At 42.0% G+C, this 24,354-nt stretch overlaps 1 protein-coding gene across 2 annotated transcripts in view; it reads left to right on the forward strand.

The window, feature by feature from the left end:
* The first annotated feature begins 720 nt into the window (after positions 1–720).
* The window catches only part of cfap206 (cilia and flagella associated protein 206), a 57,094-nt gene continuing 33,460 nt past the window's right edge, over positions 721–24,354 (forward strand). The window contains exons 1-5 of one of the 2 annotated variants that reach the window (XM_036134616.1): positions 725–1,150; positions 1,278–1,361; positions 2,578–2,668; positions 3,313–3,501; positions 9,572–9,739. In XM_036134616.1, the coding sequence (XP_035990509.1) occupies positions 1,043–1,150; positions 1,278–1,361; positions 2,578–2,668; positions 3,313–3,501; positions 9,572–9,739 (640 nt within the window). In that variant the 5' untranslated portion in view covers positions 725–1,042. Of the gene's footprint in view, positions 1,151–1,277; positions 1,362–2,577; positions 2,669–3,312; positions 3,502–9,571; positions 9,740–24,354 lie in introns of both variants that reach the window. The other variant, XM_036134617.1, reaches the window with a different exon arrangement.

The raw sequence follows: 24,354 nt of genomic DNA on the forward strand, positions 1-24,354 counted from the left end.
TTTCTCATTTGTGACAAATCCCTCTCCATAATGCAAAATCCTCTCAAATTTCGGTTCCTGCACTTTATTTCCCTCGAAACGATAGTTTGTTGCAAATTTAGTAATTCTTTAGCTGTAAAGACTGGTCCTGTTATTTTTGGTCCGTAGTGTCCCAAACCTCGTGTTTTGGAAGCTTGTACCTCCACGCTCAAAGCCTTATCTGCACTTTCACACTTTTGAGGATGCTTAAAATGCAGCCTTCGAATGCGTCCTCCTTTTCCCCGAATTATGAGGATGCACCGCTACCATCCTTGGCCTCGCCTGCCATAAGATTTCCCAAGGTGCTTTGCGCGCTTTTTTGTGATAGTGAAAGTAGTGATTTAAGTCAGTTATTTACAGGGTTTGTACACATTTAACTATTCAATTCAAATTACTAAAATTACAAACATAAGCTTCTATCAAGTCTTACAAATAAATATAAAATTTTATATTTAAACATATTCGTCAATCTGCTGACAAGCGTTTATGATCAGTAGCAGGCCCCTGGGTGAAAATAACAGCAGGTAAAAGTTACCTCTCCACTGCGCTCTCCCAGCCTGAGAATAATTCGTCGCCGGTTTTGCTGCCGCCGAAGCCGTCTAACCGACTCTCCTCCTCCAATTACAAGTAAAAATAAATAAATATTCCATATCCATTTTTTGTCGTCTGGCTTTGTTTTTCCCGGGCTTGGGGACGTCGTGTCGCAACCAGGAAGTGCTCCAAAGGCTAGACCGTCCCATTTACCAACGGTTGAGGATCCTCCGGAGCATCCTCCGATGACTGGGTCCTTCGAGGGACGCAGCCTGCGAATTGAGACACAACAATAGACATAATATATGCTTCCACATGGCCTCCACCAAACACTTCATAGAAGTGCGCAGGCTTTAGTGAGTTTGGGACAGGGCAGAAGCACCGTGCCATGAACAGAGTAACAGCGTCCTCTAGTGGACTACACATTTCATGGTTACCATAGCAGCCGCTTCCAAACACTATCCAGTACCGTCCGTTGTTGTCGCAAGCAGAAATGTCTCGGTCTCAGGCGGAGAGAGTGATTCAAATCCTGATTAGTGAACTAGTGGAAGCATGTGCACAGAGGGGGCAGTCTGTATCTGAAACTCTGGTGACTTTCATGGTGAGTAAACCTAAATCAGACCCACGAGCTGACGGAGCAAACCTGAGACGGTTGGAAGGCTGCAACTTATTTCGACCAGACTCCTACAGGCCATTTTTCCTGAGGGCATTTATTTTTCTGTGCTCAGGTTAAATCTGTGGTGTTGCATCCAGCGAACGGGTTTACTGTGGACTGCACACTGTCTAGTCAAGATGTTCAAAGACTTAAACAGGTATTTATCCTGAGTTCACTTTGCTCAACAAATCAAGCAGGCTCCAAACATCACATGCCTTTTGAGCTTTTTCAATTTTGATTAAGTGGTTAACCTAACTGTTCACCTATATCTGAAAAAGTTTCCACATTACTTAAAAGGCCACTGCAAATGGTTGTTTTGCAGTCTGACTGTCTAATGTTCAGTTCCAGTTTCCTCCTGTCACACGTCAATGTACCCCTGAGCAAGGCACTTGACCCTAAAGGTTTTTACTGTTCAGACTTGTTCATCAGAAAATTGTTGCCTCGTGAAAAGCTAGAACATCTTGCACAATTAGCCCTTGACAACTACTAAATTAAACCTGTTTATTCTGTATTTTACTTGAGTCTACGTGGGTTATTGATCTTTCTGTAGTAGCTTGTCTACGTAGGCTTATCTTAAGGATACAAATATGAAAATCAGTAAATAGATGTTAGAACATTGCTCTGACTGACTGTAATAATCAATGCAAATTATGAGGTGTACAGAATATATTTTTTCAAATACAAAGAATTGGGTCATGTTGCTTTAAATCTTTGTGTTAACAACATGATGGTGAATCCATGGTATTCTTATTAAATGGGTTTTGTGGCGTGCACTGAGCTTTCCACCGTAGCCTACAAAGCTGAAAACACCCCTTGTCCTGTGCTATGTTCATCCACAGCAGAGTACAGTACAAAAGAGGTCAAGTTTTTTAAATTAATATACTGTAATGGCTAAGTTTCATCTGCAATTATTTTATGTGCTAAATTCAAACAATATAGCTAAACCTGTTACAGAGAATGAGAACAGAGGAGAGAAACTTCTGATATGAGCCTTTGAGATAGACAACAGTGGCGTTATGAAGGAGCTCCATTTCCACACTGACTGTTTCCAGACTGTTTTCTGGTCTCTGGAGAAGTTGGACAGCTATCCTAAGAGTATCTGTCACAGCAAAGTTCAGCAAATTTCAGTTTTGAAGTGAGAGCAGAAAGCAACTCCATGCTAAGATGGGAGTTGCACTCCACTCGAGCTTTGCAGTGAAAACTGTTGTTGCACAGAGCAGGCAAAACATGAATGGATTTCAGAGCACAGTGGTGCTTGTGACACATTTGGGCTGAAAACCCCCTGAAAAGTCTATAGTGATAATGTCAAAGCTACCCTGCTCCCTCCTGCCTGCTTTAGCAGCTGTTTCTTCTCTGTCCTTGCTTTCTTACAGCTCTGCTTGGATAAACTTAAAGAGGAGAACGGCCCAGGTCTTGATACAATCAAAATGCAACTTTATTTTGACACGAATTATACCTCTCGACGTAAGTAATCCAGTTCTTTTATGTTTTCTAACTGCTCTAGAATCTTTTTCCCCCATTGGGCACAATTTTATGTATAAATGTAATGAAACATGTTCTTGATTAAGTTGGCAATCACACAATGATGGTAAGTTTAAATATTGAAATAAAGAGCAGTTAGACCTAATTGAGCTGTCCTGGCTCTGTTACATTACAATGAGCAACCCTTTTAATTTGTCAAGAATATATTCGATGAAAATAGATTTTCATAGCACTGAAGTGGTATTGAAGGTTATTTTTATTGCCTCTAAAGATTTTTTCTGAGTAAAAGTCTGAGATTTTAATAAGAACATTGCATTGTTGCAACATGTATGAATCTTGGCTGAATGGTAGCACTGTTGCATGGCAGAAAGAAGGTCCTAGGTTAATTTATCCAGTCTCGGTTCTTTCTGCATAGAGTTAGCACGTTCTCCCCGTGCTGGGCTGGGTTCTCTCAGAGTAATGCAACAATCACCCTGGCTGTCTTTTTGAACATGAGTTATTTTTTATGAGATGTTTTGTAAATACCTTTTTAAACATGCATTTCCCTTCCCTTAAAACACTTACAGAAGTACATTTCAAAAAGAACCATTCCTTCTTGAATCCCGCTAAGATGACTTTTTATGCAGGTGAGTTTCTTGAGGAGATCCATCAGGTGCTGGAGTCCAAGCTAATTGGAGTGAGTCGAGAGATTACAGACAGCAGAGCAAGATCCAGGGAGGATTTCCAGGCTTTGTACCATCAAATAATCACCTATATCCTGCTGCAATCTGGGATAGGCTCACCTACAGATTTCAGCTGTGTACAAGACACTAGTGGTGAGTAGGTCGCCCAAACAGCTAACATTGACTAAAAAGCCTTACAAAAACACATATAGGGAACAAAAAACACCATACAAAGAATTTCACAAGTTCCTATTTTATTTGCAAAGTTTTTCATTCAGTCAGGAAAAAAAATTAATATTCAGAAAACTTAATTCTCCTGAAGAAATCAATAATTCACATCAATAATATAAAAAGTGTCACCAAGGAAAAGACCTTCAAGGTTTACTCGAGAACATTAGAGAACAACCAGCCTCATGAACACCAAGGAAGCCAGCAGACAGTCAGGGAGAACATGGTGGTTCAGTTTAAAGCAGGGTTCGGTTCTAAAACAACATTTCAAGTTTTAAAAATCTCGCAGAGCTCTGCACAATCCATCTACTGAATGATGGATTGAGCAGGATCGATGGAGTACAGCACGACTGCAAACTTGGCATAGATGGTATAGACTTTCATTTCACAACGTTTTCTGTTTTTTGCATTGAAAGTAAAACTGATAAAACTGACAAAATATTTAAAATGACAGCAGTCTTTTTTGCTATAAATATCACTGCAAACATTCAGAGTTATAAAATTAAAATTATAGTATAAAAGGTCAGAGCACCTCAGAACCAGCTCCTTAGAGCTCTGCAGCTCTCACACTCCAGACGACCACTACTTCTATGGAGGAATTATACTGCCATAAACCAAGAGCTGATATTTTCTCCTCTCGCTTGCCTCCTTCTCTTCGCACACAAACAGCTCTCTGCTCGAGTCTCAGATACGCTCTCAAACCTGTAGGCCCTGCTTGTGGATTGTCTTTGCTCTTTCTCAGATTGCAGTCAGATTGTCGCCTAGCAACCTTTCCAGCCAATAGAAGCTTCAGAAAGGGTGCGCTTGTTTAAATCAAGTGTGCCTGTGGTACTACACCCCTCAGAAGAGTGTCACCTGAAACTGCTATTCACAGTAGTTTTGTTGCCATTACTAGCTCGATTCAGCAAAGTTCAGTAACTATGGATAACCCAAACGATTCTGAAGTAAGTAATTTGAAACAATCAGTGGTTTATTATGTACATAAACATAGAACTGCCATATCAAATTATTATGGAGCTGTAGCCATCTCTTGAGATACTTTGTCAGTATAACGAGAAATGTTTATGTTTTAACCAGTCAGTGAGTGATGGATGTTTTAAAATGTTGGATGAATGGACAATTCGGTCCAGAAGAGGAGTCCGATCGCAGCTCAAGTAGGACATTACAAGGAAAGGAGGCGCCCTATGTCATCTGACAGCATCCTGCTGTTTTCACCTCAAGGGAGCTTTTCACTGGACTAACTATATGCAGTTTGTTGGCTATATCAGCAGGTTAACAAGTAATAAGTAAAAGCTGTATTATGATATGAAAACAGGTATTTATTTATTTTAATTTTATTATCATGTTTAATTAACGACCTTCCACACTCCTCATGACAAGAGGGAAGTAACACTAGCTTCCTCCTCAGTTGGTGCTGGACGGGAGAAGATGGACTTGGTTGATAGTTGTTCAGGCTGATAAAAAGCAAGGGAAACAGCAGAGCAAATTGAAAATATTTTCCAAGTTGTTGCCCCCCCAGCCCAAAAACAACCAGAGCTGTTCCACCAGACAGTTTCTAAAATAGAGTTGCAATGCTTGTGACTTATCAAAGAAAGTCACACACAGATATTTGCATTGTCAGCTGTTCCTAGAGGTGATTGATGAAAGCAAATCTGTGGACTAGGTTATGAAACATTGTTCAGTTAACTAAGTTCCACAAGTGAACAAACTTACAATGTGAATTTGATGAGATTTAGTTGCAGCAGTCAAGATGACCATTATAGTGCCTGTTAAAACCATGAAAAGATCATCTCTTTAGACCAAGAAAACTATCACATTTTTATGAGATAGTTATCTCATTGTAAAGATATAATAATCTAACTCTATTACTTTTAGCAAGTTACAGCTCCATTATAAGTTTAGATCATGTTTTAGTTCCACTCTTTTATTATTATGCAGATCTAGGCTACCTATAAATATAAAGTATGGCATGCCAAAATATTTTTTTCAACAAAAAACAATTTTAGTAATATCCTTGCAATTTTAAATCTAAGTATTTAAAATGATAACATTTCACCAATTTTAGCAGCAAGAAGGAAATAATGACTCTCCAACATTTTAATAAAAAAAACAACTTTGTTTTTTACCTACCTTTTGCAATTAATACTTGTTTCTACTTGTTTCTACTCCAAAATTATACTTCTTATTGTGCTGTTCTCACAACACGTGACCATGTGCAGCTAGACAGCTAGTGAACAAAATAAAAAAAGTTCCCCACTCAAGGTTTCCTTTTCTTGCGTTCTCTGAAGAACCTTTATTCACAAATCTGGTTTTAAACCTTTTTTTTTTTTGGTAAAAAAAGACGAATATTTTCCATGGCAGAAGCGTGTAGAACAAATTCAACTTCAACGTGAGCAGTTTCTCTAGCTTGCTAAAGCTAGAGAAACTGCTCATGTTGAAACTTGAACTTGATTTTGTAAAGTGCCTTGAGATGACATGTTTCATGATTTGGCGCTATATAAATAAAATTGAATTGAATTTAATTGAATTGAAACTTGCTAAAAAGCAGATTTTACCAGAGCAAAATATGTCAAAGAAAAATATTTTACAATTCTTTTTAAATTTTTACTGTTCGTCACATTTATTTTATCATGAATATTTGAGACATTAGTAACAGTTAATAAATGTTAGGATGGAATGTGTCTCTGCAGTGCACTGAAGGTTCTGGGCTTTCTAGGTTTAACATGCACCACAGCACTCTATTGGTCAGAAACACTGCAAATTTGACAGTGTAGACAGAGATAGCTGAAGAAATATAAACTCTGAAAGGTGTAAGTGGCGACAGGTCTCGATAATAATTATGGAAAAATAGTAAAAGTAAAAATAAGTTAATTACTAGTAAATATTCAAGAAACACCTTATTTTAGCAATCTTTTTTGTTTGTATTGGCTTTTAACTCTTAGTCTGTTCTGTTAGCATGATCTTCTCTTTAAATGGCCAGGACATAACGTTAGATATAGCTGCTGCGATGTTACAGTATTGAAACCTCAAAGTGCTATTCATGGATAACGGACATAACACATAAAAAAAATCTACATTCACTGAGTCCAAAACATGATAATTTGTATAGGTTCAATGCAACAACAAAGGACGAGAGATAACAATAAACTAATGTGACAAGTCATACTCGTCCGTCTCCGTCCGTCTTCTTCCGCTTATCCGGGGTCGGGTCGCGGGGGTAGCAGCTTCAGTAGGGAGGCCCAGACGTCCCTCTCCCCAGCCACTTGGGCCAGCTCCTCAGGAGGAATCCCAAGGCGTTCCCAGGCCAGCCGGGAGACATAGTCCCTCCAGCGTGTCCTGGGTCTTCCCCTGGGCCTCCTCCCGGTGGGACGTGCCCAGAACACCTCACCAGGGAGGCGTCCAGGTCCTCGTGACCATAGATGAGGGTAGGAACGTAGATCGACCGGTAATTCGAGAGCTTCGCCTTTTGGCTCAGCTCTTTCTTCACAACAACAAATGCGGACAAGACTCTGACACCGGTCGTACAGAGACCTGACAGCCCTTATTAAAGGGTCCGGTACTCCATACTCCCGGAGTACCCCCACATGATCCCTCGGGGGACACGGTCGAATGCCTTCTCCAGATCCACAAAGCCCATGTAGACTGGTTGGGCAAACTCCCATGCCCCGCCAGAATCCTGCTGAGGGTGTAGAGCTGGTCCAGTGTTCCACGGCCAGGACGAAAACCACACTGCTCTTCCTGAATCCGAGATTCGACTATCTGATGGACCCTCCTTTCCAGAACCCCTGAATAGACCTTACCAGGGAGGCTTAAGAGTGTGATTCCTCTGTAGTTGGAACACACCCTCCAGTCCCCCTTTTTAAATAGGGGAACCACCACCCCAGTCTGCCAATCCAGGGGAACTGCCCCCGATGTCCACGCAATGCTGCAGAGCCGCGCTAACCAACACAGCCCCACAACATCCAGAGCCTAAAGGTACTCAGGGCGAATCTCATCCACCCCCGGGGCCTTGCCACCGAGGAGCTTTTTAACAACCTCGGCAACCTCAGCACCAGAGATGGGAGAACCCGACCCAGAGTCCTCAGGCTCTGCTTCCGCAATGGAAGACGTGCTGGTGGGATTAAGGAAGTTTTCAAAGTATTCCGCCCAACAAAACACGACGTCCCGAGTCGAGGTCAACAGCACACCACCCCCACTGTAAACAGTGTTGGTACTGCACTGCTTCCCCCTCCTGAGACGCCGGATAGTGGACCAGAATCGCTTCGATTCCGGAATCGCTTCGATTCCGGAAGCAGCTGATGTGTACCGGCAGTCGAAGCGGCGAGCGGCTCAGCTGGTCGGCAGGGCAAAAACTCGGGCGTGGGAAGAGTTTGGAGAGGCCATGGAGAAAGACTTCCGTACGGCTTCGAAGCGACAAGTCATACTGAAAAATCTATTTAAATCAATTGTGTGCAATGATGAACTCATATAGACAAAACTGAACAGATTTATGAACCATTTTAGCCTCGAGAAAAGTACTTGAGAGTCTTGGAGTCGATCCATCATCAGGCATGAGGTGAACTGAAAATTTTAGAGTTTGCTTGTCAGAAGTTTGCTAGTCAGGGCAGATGCTAATTCTGCCTCCAACAGAAATTAGGTGACTTTTCATTGGTGATTTTGGAATCGCCCCTTATGATTTCCTTATGTTTTTTTCCTGATTGTTGTTGTTTTTCAGCTTCTTATTTTACTAGCTTTTATATTAAAAAGCTATTTTATTGTCAGTAAGCAGTACCACAGGCACACTTAGTAGATTTAAACAAGTGTATCCTTTCTGAAGCAGTCGTTCTATTGGCTAGAAAGGTTGCTAGACAACGATCTGACTGCAATCTGAGAGACAGCAAAAAAAATCTGCAAGCAGAGCCAACAGGTTTGCGAGCATATATGAGACTCGAGCAGAAAGCGGTTTGTGTGCGAAGAGAAGGAGGCAAGCGAGAGGAGAAAATATCTGCAAGAAGAATTAAATCTGAGAGCAGAAACAAAGATGTGAGGGAGAAGAGAATATATTTGAGAGAAAGCATATGTTTTCAGTGTGAGCATTACAGGTTTTGCGTGCAAAAAGATGAAATTCTTTTCTCAAATTGAAGTTTTGTGCTCTTGGTTTATGGCAGTATAATTCCTCTATAGAAGTAGTGGCCGTCTGGAGTGTGAGAGCTGCAGAGATCTAAGGAGCTGGTTCTGAGGTGCTCTGAACTTTTATCTGTGGGACTCGTTTACAGCTGCCATACTGCTGAGAGAGAGGCCGTCCTTGATGCCTGTGAGGGTCCAATGTTTGCAGCAGGGGTGGAATTTCTTTTATGGCTGTTGTCAGAATCCATCCATCCATCCATCCATCCATCCATCCATCCATCCATCCATCCATCGTCTTCCGCTTATCCGGGGTCGGGTCGCGGGGCTAGCAGCTTCATTAGGGAGGCCCCGACTTCCCTCTCCCCAGCCACTTGGGCCAGCTCCTCCGTGGGAATCCCAAGGCTTTCCCAGGCCAGCCAAGAAACATAGTCCCTCCAGCATGTCCTGGGTCTTCTCCTGGGTCTCCTCCCGGTGGGACGAGCCCGAACACCTCACCAGGGAGGTGTCCAGGAGGCATCTTGTAGACTGGTTGGGCAAACTCCCATGCCCCCTCCAGGATTGTCAGAATTCAATCTGACATCATTTATCTATCATGGTGTTAATATGGCACAACAATATATATATATATATATATATATATATATATATATATATATATATATATATATATATATATATATATATATATATATATATATATATATACATATATATATATGGACCAATACATAACTTATGGGGTAATGGGGTGGGGATGTCAGCTGGGGAGGGGTTGGAACTCGGCAGAACTATATCCATCTGGTGAGAGTCAGGTTAATTTTGTACAGGAGTTAATGTGCAATGCATGTTATATTGATGATGATGATGATGCCTGATCCTTCTCTTCCAGCTGCCCTGCAGAGTGTCTTACCCCTGAATGAACTGGGAGCTTTCCTGGTACTGTTGAAGAAAGACAAGGAACAGCAGCTGAGAGAGCTCACTATGATTGTAACAGGAATCCGACTCTTTAGTGAAGCCAGCAAGCAAGAAGATGAGCTTTTAAGCATCCACAAATTAAGTACGTGTTGTCTGTCAAAGATAACACATATGAACACATATAACACATATGAACACACTATAAACAAGCAGACAGATTGAGACAATAATTATAAGGTGCAATAAGCAAAGGTTCTGCAGATCAGTGGCGCCGACAGAAACAAAGAACACAGCGGTAAGACCCGAGGAGGCGGACTCTGCGTTTACATCAATAACACCTGGTGTAAAAATGCTAGAATAATCACAAGTTTTTGCTCTACAGACATCGAGACCCTGATTATTAGCTGCAGACATTTTTATCTGCCTAGAGAGTTCACTGTGGTTATTATCACAGCGGTGTATGTTCCTCCGAGCGCTAATACAAAAGAGGCCATGAGTGTTCTATACCGGACTATCTCAGAGCTGCAATCTGCACATACGGAGGACGTTTTCATCATTGCTGGGGATTTTAACCAGGCAAATATGAAAACTGTTTCCCCTCATTTCTACCAACATGTGGATTTTGCAACTCGGGGAGAGAACACTCTAGACATAAGGCCCGTTTACACTACACTTTTTTAACCGAGCCGAGACTAGTCCGAGCTCGGTAACCGAGATAACTCTTGTGTGTAAACGGTCAGCAGACTGAACCAGACCGCGCTAACGATAACCGGACCGCGCTAACTGCAGACCAGTTCATCACCAGGTCTCGGACTGGTTTTTTTTAGCCCGGTTCCCTGATAACGAGGAGCGCATGAGCAGACTGCGTCATCCCCTTACAGTCAGCTGACTGTCAGCGGGTTTTCCGGCGTGTCTGGCTGCACGTCCCGATTCACACTCCATTCAGACAAATTTCAGACATTCATAATAATACTAGCTTCCTTACCGTGCCACACAGTTTCCAGAGATGACTCTGCTTATGAACCTCAGCGTCTGTTGTTGTTTCCTGCGTCTGTAAATCCTTATTAGACGTTCATTTGTCTTATCCATGTCCCAAAAGCCGACTCTATGTCTAACAATAACATCCTGAATATTACGGGTGCCGCCATTTTGATTTGCTCGGTCCCGCCTTCAATCCCAAAGAGCGGTAGTACCGCAGATCGCCACTAGGGGGCGAGGAGCAACCAAGGAACAAATAACCGAGATAACTCTTGTGTGTAAACGGCTGCATTTATCTCAGTTAACTGGACCAAGCTCGGACCGGTCTTGGCATGGCTCGGTTTTTAGGTGTAGTGTAAACGGGCCTTTAGTTTATACAAATATTAAAGGCGCATTCAAGGCAGTTCCCCGCCCCCACCTGGGCTCTTCAGACCATCTCTCTGTTATGCTAATTCCTGCATACAAGCCCCTGCTGATCAGAGCTAAACCTGTCTACTGAAGCAGTAGACTTTGTAAATATTAACATTTGAATCATTCTCAAAACTTTTTTCCATGACTGTATATATATATATATATATATATATATATATATATATATATATATATATATATATATATATATATATATATATACAATGCCAACTCAGATGTGACAGAACTGCATTAATTCGGGACGTGACGGACTGCATTTCCCATGATGCAATGTGGTCAAAAATGGCCACCAACTCCCATCATGCAACACGGCAAAATGGCCGCCGATCGAGATATGTCTGTGCCACTGAGCTATATTATACACTTGAGTGCTAATTGCCCGCTGTTTGAACGAGTCGCTTTGAAGCCATAGACATCATATACGTAGATGCCCCATTGTACGCTGCCGGCCGCTAGGCCGACGTGCCTACAGGGCGGCCATCTTGGGTCAGACCACAGATCAGACATCTGCTGTCAAAATGAATAGGAAGCAGCTCAGATCTCATTTTAATCACATGTTCACAGTGATCGTGACCTTTCAGACAGATTACACATATTTATTCAGAACCATAACTATTTAAACTGAAGTCAAACTGTCGTAAAATCTTCCTTGTGGAAGGTAATTCCCCAGGATCTGGTTCCTACTGTCCTTTTATTTGCGCACCCATAAGCGGAGTAAAAGTCGGGCTTCCTGGGATGGAGCTCTGGAAGTTTGCTTACTTTCAATACAAAATCGAAATTATTTATTAAGTTAGACAATAATTTAATTCAATCAATTGGTCCCATGTAGCCCATAAAGGGGTGCCGTTTTCAGTCAGTTGATTTATCTGGAAATCGGGCGAGAATTCATCGGATTCAGAGTGTCTGAAAACATAAAGTACATTTTCCTGAACTGACTTGTATTCTGTCTGAGCGCAGCTTGGTCTGACCTAAGATGGCCGCTCTGTCGGCACGCCTCTCAACCGAGGACGCGGCGTCTACGTATTCATGTCTGTGTTTGAAGCCACCAGCCGCCATATTGGTACTCCCTATTTCCCCCCAGAATATGTGCGCTACAGCATCGAATAACGAGGATTTTCTCATGTTCAGGGGGGGCTTAAGACTTTTAAGATGTCAAATGCCATATACTTTTATGTTATGTTCTAAAACTATCAAGTACTGAGAAAGTCATGTGCTGAAATATTTTGCATTTTATTCATTTAAATATATATATTTAACATTTATAAATATATAAATAACAATATACAAAAACATATATTTACATATGTGTATACATATACACACATATATACATATACATATACTAATATATATATATATATATATATATATATATATATATATATATATATATATATATATATATATATATATATATATATATATATATATATATATATATGGGGCTGCACAGTGGCGCAGTGGGTAGCGCTGTTGCCTTGCAGCAAGAAGGTCCTGGGTTCGAGTACACCCCTGGGTCTTTCTGCATGGAGTTTGCATGTTCTCCCTGTGCATGCGTGGGTTCTCTCCGGGTACTCCGGCTTCCTCCCACAGACCAAAAACATGACTGTTAGGTTAACTGGCTTCTCCAAATTGTCCTTAGGTGTAAGTGTGTGTGTGAATGGTTGTTTGTCCTGTTTGTCTCTCTGTGTTGCCCTGCGACAGACTGGCGACCTATCCAGGGTGTACCCCGCCTCTCGCCCAGTGAACGCTGGAGATAGGCACCAGCACCCCCCGCGACCCCATGAGGGAGAAGCGGTTTGGAAAATGGATGGATGGATATATATATATATATATATTTAATATGAATAACGTAAAATATTTCAGCACATAATTTCCTAGTAGTTGATAGTGTTAGTACATCCACTGACTGTAGAATTACCTGTGAAAATTTTCACACAGCCAGAAAACTGCTTGTTGTTGCAACCAAATCCTGTGGGATTCTGTGAGAGTAGGGAGGAGCAAGATGGCGGCCAGTGACTTCAGTTTTTCGGCAAAATCAGCACTCCAGTGTATTATATAGCTCAGTGGTCTGTGCAGGCACTGACATAGACATATATAAAGAGTAGACCCCGCATCGACCGCTCTCGCCTATAGGCGCTGATGAGATTTAGGGGCGCCACCTTGGGGCGGTCGACAACTCCGCACAGTGTAATGTTAAAACCAGGTGCAGAAGCAATTTTAGTCAACTATATTCGCTGATTATTGAACTAATTTTCACGTTTTTTTTTTTACTTTAAAGCTATAGCTATTATAACAAATGGTTCAGTGCATTTAAATATTCTTAGTGTGGTTAAAAGTAATTGAATATTCTGACAGAAATTATGTATGCTGCAAAACACAGCCACTCATACACTTTGATAATTATTTTTATTACTATATACAAAAACACATTTACAGTATATAAAGCATAAACAGTATTGTACTGTTGCACCCAATGTGACCCCGGGTCCTATATTGAGATTCACAGCCAGCTAAACTCTTTCTTGCATCACTTCCTCCAAGGAACAGCCGCGTGTTGTATTTGAATGGATTTAATGTGAAAAAAGTGTGAAACTGAAACAATACAAAATACAAAAATGTACTTAGTATGTAAATCATACATCAAAGTAAATCAAATAACATTTACTTTGTATAAAATGTACATTTAAAGGGTTAGCTTACATTTAGCCTTAGCATTTGACTCACTCTAATTGGACTCCAATGTATTAGAGCATATAACATATCAAAACTCTCAAGGTTACCACAATAATCAAATATATAATTTCTAGCCACCATACACAACTTTATGACTTACTCATATTGCCACTCAAAGGGATGGAAAGGATTGGATGGGTGCAGATGAGAAATACACCATGTTCATTTCTTGACTCATGTAAATAAATATGGCTTCCTGTAACACTTCTTCTTCTACTTATTAACTGGCTCAATTTAGCGAACTTTGCAAACATGCGCCCCCTAACGGCCTGGAGAAAACACATAAAAACAGCTCCAGCACACTCCCCGCCTGGCATTATTTTAAGAATGACAATATAAACTACTCCATTGAAGATAAAAGTAGAATACAGTCCGAAATAGGTCTGTTGAAGGTCTTAGTAGTCTTGCCACGTGTAACCTTCACTTCCATCTTCCTGACAACTCCATCTTTGCTCGGAAGGGTCTTTGTGATGATTCCCATAAGCCATTCGTTTCTTTTTAGTTGCTTGTCTTTCAGAAGAATAACGTCTCCTTCTTTCAAGTTTGGTTTGTTGCGATGCCATTTCTGACGACTTTGGAGCATATTGAGGTATTCTTTCTGCCATCTGGCCCAGAATGTGTCAGCAAGGGCTTGAACTCTTTTCCACTGATTCTTATACATGTCGGCTTTGGTGAAGTCCCCAGGTGGAGGTTCGATTGGGTTAAACTTCTGCGTGAGCAGAGCTGAGGGGGTTAGGATCAAAGGGGCCTCCGGATCTGAGGAAACAGGTACCAAGGGCCTCGCATTGATAATAGCCGTGACCTCAGCCATCAACGTTGTCAGGACCTCGTGAGTTAGAGTAGGGTTTCCTGCTTGTAGAAGCATTGAGTCTAGAATGCGTCGTGAGACACCTATCATACGTTCCCAGGTGCCTCCCATATGAGATGAGTGTGGAGCGTTGAACACCCAAGAACACCTCTGTTTGCGTAGGTAGTCATCCACAGTTGCCTCATTGGGCTTTGGAGGATCCAGCCTCAACTCCTTGGATGCACCAATGAAGTTGGTTCCGCAGTCTGATCTCAACTGTTTAGCAGGGCCTCTGATTGCAAAAAATCTGCGAAGAGCATTAATGAAACTAGATGAGCTAAGAGCTTCGATCACTTCAATATGGACGGCCCTTGTAGACATGCAAGTGAACAGGACTGCCCATCTCTTACTATTAGCTTGACCACCTTTTGTGCGCCGTGTTGAAACCTCCCACGGTCCAAATACGTCAAGGCCAACATAAGAAAATGGAGGATCAGTTTGTAAGCGTTCGGCAGGCAAATCAGCCATAATCTGCTGCTCTGTTCTGCCTCGAAGCTTTTTGCAGGTGACACATTTGTGGATAACACTGCTGATGGATCTCTTTGCTCCAACTATCCATAAACCACTTGCTCTCACGGCTCCTTCAGTGAAGTGTCTTCCTTGGTGCTGGACAGCTTCATGATGATGTTGAATGAGCAGCGTAGCAATGTGATGCTTCCCTGGTATCAGAAGAGGGTTGGTTTCATGACTTGGCAATTTGGACTCTGAAAGTCGTCCTCCTACTCGCAGTAAGTTTTTGTCATCAATCACTGGATTAAGTTTGTGAAGAGAACTGCTGTGTGGTATGGCACGTTTTGTCATGATGCATTTTATCTCCTCTTTATAGACTTCCTGCTGGACACATTTGATAATTATGTGTTCTGCTTGAGATAAAGCTTCATCTGTGAGACTTGCCTTACACAGGTGCCACCTGTTACAACTGCTGCCATCTTTGGGCTTGTAGCTGTGAGCTATGTGTTTGAGGTAGGCTATTGCTTTTATGAGAGAAGTCCATTTTGAGAACCGTTCAAAGCGCAATGAACCTAAGGCACCTGGAGCGGTTGTGGTCTTAAGTACAGTCACATTGTGTCTAACTTCAACATCTGACTCTGGATCAACAAGTTCAAATGGACCCTTTTCTGGAAGGAGGCTCTCGTGGTTGAGGAGAAATGCTGGGCCACACAACCATGAGTTACTACCAAGTTTCTCCGCAGCTACAGATCGAGAGCCATGATCAGCGGGATAGTGTTCTGTCGGCACATATCTCCATTGGTCTGGTAGTGAAGACTGCTTGATTCTCTGTACACGATTGTTCACATATACATGAAACCTTCTGTGTTGATTGTTGATGTATCCTAAAACCACTTTACTGTCAGTGTAAAATGTTGTCCTGTCAATCTTGATCTTCAGTTCCTCTGTGAGGAGCTCTGACATCTCAACAGCAAGTAATGAAGCACAAAGCTCTAGTCGAGGAATGGTGAGCTCTGGAATGGGAGCCAGTTTAGCCTTACCCATGACGAACCCAAGTTCGTTGTGTCCATCCTCATGTGTGACCTTCAGGTAAGCTACTGCAGCTATGGCTTTCACTGAAGCATCTGAAAAAACACAAAGTTCAACGAAGATGGCTTGTGAGATGGAAAACATAACATAGGTACGAGGAATGTGTAGACTTGTAAGACTCTGTAATGAGTCGCGCCATCTTCTCCAGTTGTCATACATGTCTTGTGGTAAGGAACTGTCCCACTCAAGGTTGCTGCTGGAGAGCTCTCTGAGAAGAAGCCTGCCTTTGATGGTAACAGGTGCAAGCAAACCAAGAGGATCAAACAAGCTGTTTATTGTTGAAAGCACACCGCGTCGAGTATAGGGCTTTTGCTCTTGGGGAACATGGAATGTAAATGTGTCTGATGTGGGATTCCAACTGACCCCTAAGCTGCGTTGGACTGGAATCTCATCAGTCGTCAAATCCAGATCTTTGATATCTTTGGCCCTGTCCTCAGGGGGAAATGCATTTACCACTTGCACTTTGTTGGAAGCAATCTTGTGCAGACGCAGATTGGAGAGGGCGAGCATTTTCTGGGCTCTTTGTAGGACATCAATGGCTTCAGCCTCAGTTGGGAAAGACTTTAATGCGTCGTCGACGTAGAAGTCTTGCTCTATGAAGTTTCGTGCATCAGTTCCATATTCGCTTTCTGCCTCCCTTGCTGCCATCCTCAGCCCATAGATCGCCACTGCCGGGGAGGGACTGTTACCAAAGACGTGAACCCTCATCTGATAGTCCACTACTGCTTTGGTAAGGTCATTATCTTCGTACCACAGGAAGCGAAGGTAATCTCTGTGATCTTCCTGGACTACAAAGCAATAAAACATTTGTTCAATGTCAGCTGTGATGGCGACCGGCTCTTTTCTGAAGCGAAGCAGCACACCTAAAAGTGTGTTGTTTAGGTCTGGGCCAGAAAGCAGTATGTCGTTGAGGGACACTCCATTAAACTGCGCGCTTGAATCAAACACCACGCGTATCTTTCCTGGCTTTTGCGGATGGTATACACCAAATATTGGGAGATACCAGGCTTCTTTGTCTTTGCTGCGAGGCGGTGCAAGCTCTGCATGTTGGTTGTCTAACATTTTCTGCATGAATTCCACGAAGTGCGTCTTCATTTCGGGTTTCTTGTCAAGTGTACGTCGTAGAGACATGAGCCGCTGGTGGGCGTATGAACGGTTGTCAGGGAGTTTGCGTCTGGGAGTTCGAAATGGGAGTGGTGCAACCCAGCTGTTAGTGTCATCTTTGAAGAATCCCTCCATCTTCTTTAGAAAGATCCTGTCTTCGGCAGAATGAGCTAGCTGGTTGTCTTTATTGGTACGACAAAACACAGTCTCTCCTAAATTCTCAGCTGTGGGCCTTTGGTGTAAGTAACCGGATGGCAGTTGAATAGAAATGGCTTTGGCTTGGCTCAGACTGAAGTCTTCCTTTACACTGAAGCGATTATCACAGGGAGTGAGATAGCTTGGGCGACCGTTTTCCAATATGTGTGTTTTCAGAACATTCACTTCACCTGGCTTGTGAGCTTTGCCAAGACACACATCGCCAATGATAACCCAGCCCAGGTCAAGCTTCTGTGCGAATGGGTCATTGTGTCTTCCATTTATTTGATCCCTCACTTTGTGAGCTCTCAGCAGATTCCGTCCAATCAGTAACAATATATCTGCACTTGGGTCGAGAGGTGGGATTTCAGCAGCTATTGCTTTAAGGTGGTGGTGGTGTGAAGCAGCCTCTGTGGTGGGTATCTCTTCCCTATTGTTGGGGATGGCATTGCATTCTATGAGTGTAGGGAGAGGTAAACTAATTTTTCCATCTAACGACTGGACTATGTAGTCACATGCCCTTCTACCATTCACTTGCGTTACACCGCTACAGGTTTTTAGTGTATATGGTTCAGCTGGACCTTGTATGTCAAACACATCAAAAAACTCTGTCTTTGCAAGAGATTGGTTACTTTGATCATCAATTATTGCGTACATTCGTTTGATGTTGGTTTGCTGACCTTTGGGGTAGACTTGCACCAAGCAGATCTTAGAACAGGATTTTCCTGTAATTGCATTTCCACATACCTCTGTACATGTGGCAGTAACATCTGAGTCCTGTGCATTTGCTTGCTCCCCGCCTTGCTCTTTAAGGGATAGGGGAGGTTTAGACATTCGCGGTGCTGGGCCAGGGTGAAGAGCTGCCAGGTGTTTCTCACTGCTGCACTCTTCACACTTAATTGTAATATTACAGTCTCTGGCTTGGTGGCTGGTAGAAGCAAGGCAGCGGTAGCAGATGTTATTGTCTCTTAGCAGCTTTTTCCTGTCTTCAAGTAGCATAGTTCTGAAACCTCTGCATCTCCCAAGTGAGTGTGGTTTGTGATGAATAGGACATTGTCTTTTAATGTCGTTGCCTGTTTCTTTTGTGTTGGATCCTTCTGATGATATGTCTGTCTTGTGCACTATGACTGATGGCTTTTGGCTGTAGTTATGTGTTGGTTTTCCTTTTCTGTAGCAATATGATTTCAGTGTTATTTGAATGTGAGAGTGCAGTTGTGTTGAATGTTGTAGTGAAACTTGGGTCATTCCTTGCTTTGGCTTGACCTTTCACAAACTCAACGAAAACTGAGAAGGGTGGGAAGCTAACATTGTGTTCTTCTTTGAACTTTGACCCTACCGTTGCCCATTTTTCTTGAAGGGGAAAGGGCAGCTTCTCCACTATTGGACCTACTCCTCTCGCAGTGTCAAGGTAACTTAGCCCAGGTAAATAGCCATCTAGCTTTGCAGCTTGGAGTTCACTCAGTAGATCTGACAGGTCACGAAGCTTTTGTGGTTCTTTACTGGAAAGCTTTGGGAAGTTTTCTATTCTGACAAACAGGGAGTTTTCTAATGCTTCTGGAGAGCCATAACACTCTTCTAGTCTTTGCCATATCATGTACAAACCAGCAGGTGGATTCTTTATGTTAACTGCTTTTAGTCTCTTAGCGTGTTCAGAAGACTCGGTGCCTAGCCACTTAATCAGTAGATTCATTTCCTCACTGGCTGTAAGACCAATGTCCCTGATGGTACTCTGGAATGTGGCTTTCCAGCTTAGGTAGGTTTCTGGCTTATCATCAAATTTAGACAGTCCTGCAGTCAATAGTTGACTTCTAGCTAGAAATCTGGCAAGGTCACTTGTTGTGGTTTCAGCAGTTTTATTTTGGTTTTGTTCCTGCTGTGGTTGTAACACATTGTGGAGGGTTTGTGGAATTACATCTCTTTTTGATGGTCGTTTGGCATCTTGAGGTGCAAACGTGTATTGCATTGGTTCTTGTTTTAGGAAAAAAGGTGTATACACTATTGGCTGTTTGCATTCTGCGTTCTGATAGGTGTCGTCATCATATTGAAATGTCTCTCTATTATCCTCAGCCAGGTCAGTGTAACTATGTTTATTTATGTATTCACTCACCTTTTGCTCTGGAGTAGTTTGTAGGGGCAGAAATCTTAATTCTTCTCCTGCATCAGCTGTGTCAAATTGAGCTGCTGCTGACTCCATTACCTCGGTTTTAGCCATGGCTGCATCACCTTCCTTTTGGAGATTGATTACGTCGAGAGTTGCTTCTAGACGGGCTTTTTCTACTTTGATTGTCATTTCCTTTTCAGCGTAGGCTAATCTGGCCTTCGCTGCTTGAGCTTCTGCTTGTGCTCGTGCTACTGCCATACTTGCTCGCGATGATGCTGATGACCTGCTGGAGCCTGTTGCTACTGATCTAACAGTCAGTTTTCCTGAAGACCTTGAAAACTTTGCTGAGTGGGTTGAATTTGTCTCTTCATCGTTTCGACCTTTAGCTTCTGATTTTTCCATTGTTGAGTAGTAGAGCGTCTACCCGTAGTCCCTCGCAGAGTGCTATGATTTCACTGTACTGTTGCACCCAATGTGACCCCGGGTCCTATATTGAGATTCACAGCCAGCTAAACTCTTTCTTGCATCACTTCCTCCAAGGAACAGCCGCGTGTTGTATTTGAACGGATTTAATGCGAAAAAAGTGTGAAACTGAAACAATACAAAATACAAAAATGTACTTAGTATGTAAATCATACATCAAAGTAAATCAAATAACATTTACTTTGTATAAAATGTACATTTAAAGGGTTAGCTTACATTTAGCCTTAGCATTTGACTCACTCTAATTGGACTCCAATGTATTAGAGCATATAACATATCAAAACTCTCAAGGTTACCACAATAATCAAATATATAATTTCTAGCCACCATACACAACTTTATGACTTACTCATATTGCCACTCAAAGGTATGGAAAGGATTGGATGGGTGCAGATGAGAAATACACCATGTTCATTTCTTGACTCATGTAAATAAATATGGCTTCCTGTAACACTTCTTCTTCTACTTATTAACTGGCTCAATTTAGCGAACTTTGCAAACATGCGCCCCCTAACGGCCTGGAGAAAACACATAAAAACAGCTCCAGCACAAGTATATAAAGCATATAAACTAGAAGCTCTACACAGGAACTCAGAGAAAACACACACACACACACACACACACACACACACATATATATATATATTAGGGCTGGGCAAGTTAACGCGTTAATTTCGCGTTAATTCATTAGACTATTAACGGCGATATTTATTTTATCGCGCATTAACGCATGTTGCTCACATGCTTTCAGTCAGTGTCAGTCAGCACGCGCGCTGACTGCAGCGCGCTGTCACGGCAGCACTCTCCCGCTCCCCCTCCCCTCTCGTACATGGCTCAGCGGCGCCAGCCAATCAGCACGCAGGCTCAGCCTGGCCCGCCCACTCAGCTCTCAAACAAACTTAATACACAAACAGCTGAGAGAGACCACAGCAGCGAAAAAACATGAACAGGGAAGTAGCACCGTTTGGCTTTATTTTAATACCGTAAATGAAATCAAGCTGTATGTTTTGTAAAAAGCCGGTTCATTTCAGTGGAAACACAACAAATTTATCTAAGCACGTGAAAAAACATGAAAACGTCGAGCCCCAGAAACGGAGAGAGGAGACGAAACTTCTCTCATTGCCCCGACAGACCCACAGACGTCTCTGACTGAGGCGTTTCAGTCCTCCAGGGAACATCCAGGTAGATCAGTGGATGGATGGATGGATGGATGGATGGATGGATGTTACTGGAGCCCACACATAACATGTAATTAAGACCTTGAAAGAACCCAGTACATATATTAAAAAGTGTTATTTAAGATAAGATAACATTAGTTAATCCTTTTTTTATCCCACGACGGGGAAATTTATAGGATTAAAGCAACAGACAGGTGCACACAACACAGACAAAATTACATAAGGATTGAAATATATAAGAGGTGGATTAGCGAAAAAAACACTGAACATAACATTATTATTATTATTATTATTATTATTATTATTATTATTTAATTGTAATAATAAAATCAAAACCCAAAAGGTCAACAGTTTCATGATACATCAAGCTTAGGGACTGGCTAATATACAGCAGGTCAAAAAAGACCATATTTTGGCTGCAGTGCTTGCTGTTCTCTTATGAAGAAAAGATCAACTAGTGCACTAAATTCAATAGATGGGTTAAAATATCCAGTATAAAATAAGTGCTACAAATGTTACAACACTTTTGTTCATATGGCAGCAGAACATTAAAATAAAAGTGCTCTTTACACTACTTTTGAATTCATTCTTGGAGTTTGTAAATACAATGCGATTAATCGCGATTAATCGCAATTAATCAGGGCGATTAATCGCGATTAAATATTTTAATCGTTGCCCAGCCCTAATATATATATATATATATATATATATATATATATATATATATATATATATATATATATATATATATATATATATATATATATATGTATATATGTTTTCTCTGAGTTCCTGTGTAGAGCTTCTAGTTGGTGCTGATTGGAAGTGGAGGCAGCTGCCAGGCTGACGGCAGCAAACTTCCTCACCTGACAGCGCAAGCCCAAGCTCCGCTCCAGCCCAAGCACCAGATGATCAACCCCAGCTGGGAGCAGCTCAGATCAGACCAGCTCAGAGGAGCTCAGCTCATTCTTTCTCTCTCTCTCTGCCACCTTCTTCTCTCTTTCCCTCTCTTCTCCAACCAGTTATGATTTTTGTTAAATAAATCCTGTTTTAAGTTATCCCATGCGGGGCAAAAAAAAAAAAATCTATCTATCTATCTATCTATCTATCTATCTATCTATCTATCTATCTATCTATCTATCTATCTATCTATCTATCTATCTATCTATCTATCTATCTATCTATCTATCTGTATTGCAGCTGCTCTGTGAAGGCATCAGAGCTTTGTTAGACATTAGCGGAAAAAAACAATATATATATATATATATATATATATTAGGGCTGGGCAACGATTAAAATATTTAATTGCGATTAATCGCCCTGATTAATCGCGATTAATCGCGATTAATCGCATTGTATTTACAAACTCCAAGAATGAATTCAAAAGTAGTGTAAAGAGCACTTTTATTTTAATGTTCTGCTGCCATATGAACAAAAGTGTTGTAACATTTGTAGCACTTATTTTATACTGGATATTTTCAACCCATCTATTGAATTTAGTGCACTACTTGATCTTTTCTTCATAAGAGAACAGCAAGCACTGCAGCCAAAATATGGCCTTTTTTGACCTGCTGTATATTAGCCAGTCCCTAAGCTTGATGTATCATGAAACTGTTGACCTTTTGGGTTTTGTGGTTTTTATTTTATTATTACAATTAAATAATAATAATAATAATAATAATAATAATAATGTTATGTTCAGTGTTTTTTCGCTAATCCACCTCTTATATATTTCAATCCTTATGTAATTTTGTCTGTGTTGTGTGCACCTGCCTGTTGCTTTAATCCTATAAATTTCCCCGTCGTGGGATAAAAAAAGGATTAGCTAATGTTATCTTATCTTAAATAACACTTTTTAATATATGTACTGGGTTCTTTCAAGGTCTTAATTACATGTTATGTGTGGGCTCCAGTAACATCCATCCATCCATCCATCCACTGATCTACCTGGATGTTCCCTGGAGGACTGAAACGCCTCAGTCAGAGACGTCTGTGGGTCTGTCGGGGCAATGAGAGAAGTTTCGTCTCCTCTCTCCGTTTCTGGGGCTCGACGTTTTCATGTTTTTTCACGTGCTTAGATAAATTTGTTGTGTTTCCACTGAAATGAACCGGCTTTTTACAAAACATACAGCTTGATTTCATTTACGGTATTAAAATAAAGCCGAACGGTGCTACTTCCCCGTTCATGTTTTTTTGCTGCTGCGGTCTCTCTCAGCTGTTTCTTTGTTAAGTGTGTGAGAGCTGAGTGGGCGGGCCAGGCTGAGCCTGCGTGCTGATTGGCTGGCGCCGCTGAGCCATGTACGAGAGGGGAGGGGGAGCGGGACAGTGCTGCCGTGACAGCGCGCTGCAGTCAGCGCGTGCTGACTGACACTGACTGAAAGCATGTGAGCAACATGCGTTAATGCGCGATAAAATAAATATCGCCGTTAATAGTCTAATGAATTAACGCGAAATTAACGCGTTAACTTGCCCAGCCCTAATATATATATATATATATATATATATATATATATATATATATATATATATATATATATATATATATATATATATATATATATATGTGGATGCAGATGCTGTCTCAAGATTAATACTAGAACTGCAAGCAGTTATTAACGGGTTCCAAGCCCACGCACCGCCCCCTTTGAGCAAGTTCCTGGACTTCAGCATTCAATCCCACAGCATCTGGTGGAAAAACTGGAACATCTGGGCTTCAGCACACCCCTTCACCACTTCCTCACCTCCTGAGCACTGTCGGTCCGGGTCTGACAGACCACCTCTGATGTCATCACCCTCAGCACGGGCTCCCCTCAGGGCTGCATCCGGAGCCCCTTGCTGTTTGCTCTGATGACACACGACTGCACCCCCAGGTTCACCCCCAATCACATCATGAAGTTCGCAGATGACATAAACTCATCAACAGCTCAGCTGTGGAGGTGGTTAGCAGCACCAAGTTCCTGGGGGTGCACATCACGGTCAACCTCACCTGGTCTGTGAACACCACGTCACTGGTGAAGAGGGCACAGAAGCGCTTGTACTTCCTGCAGAGGATGAGGAGAGCCCACCTGTCCCCGCACATTCTCACAACCTTCTACAGAAGTACCATAGAGAGCATTCTGACCAGCTGTCTCTCTGTGTGGTGTGGAGGCGGCAGCACCTCCGAC

The sequence above is a fragment of the Fundulus heteroclitus genome, unplaced genomic scaffold (genome assembly GCF_011125445.2).
Source record: "Fundulus heteroclitus isolate FHET01 unplaced genomic scaffold, MU-UCD_Fhet_4.1 scaffold_86, whole genome shotgun sequence".
Classification (NCBI taxonomy): Eukaryota; Metazoa; Chordata; class Actinopteri; order Cyprinodontiformes; family Fundulidae; genus Fundulus; species Fundulus heteroclitus.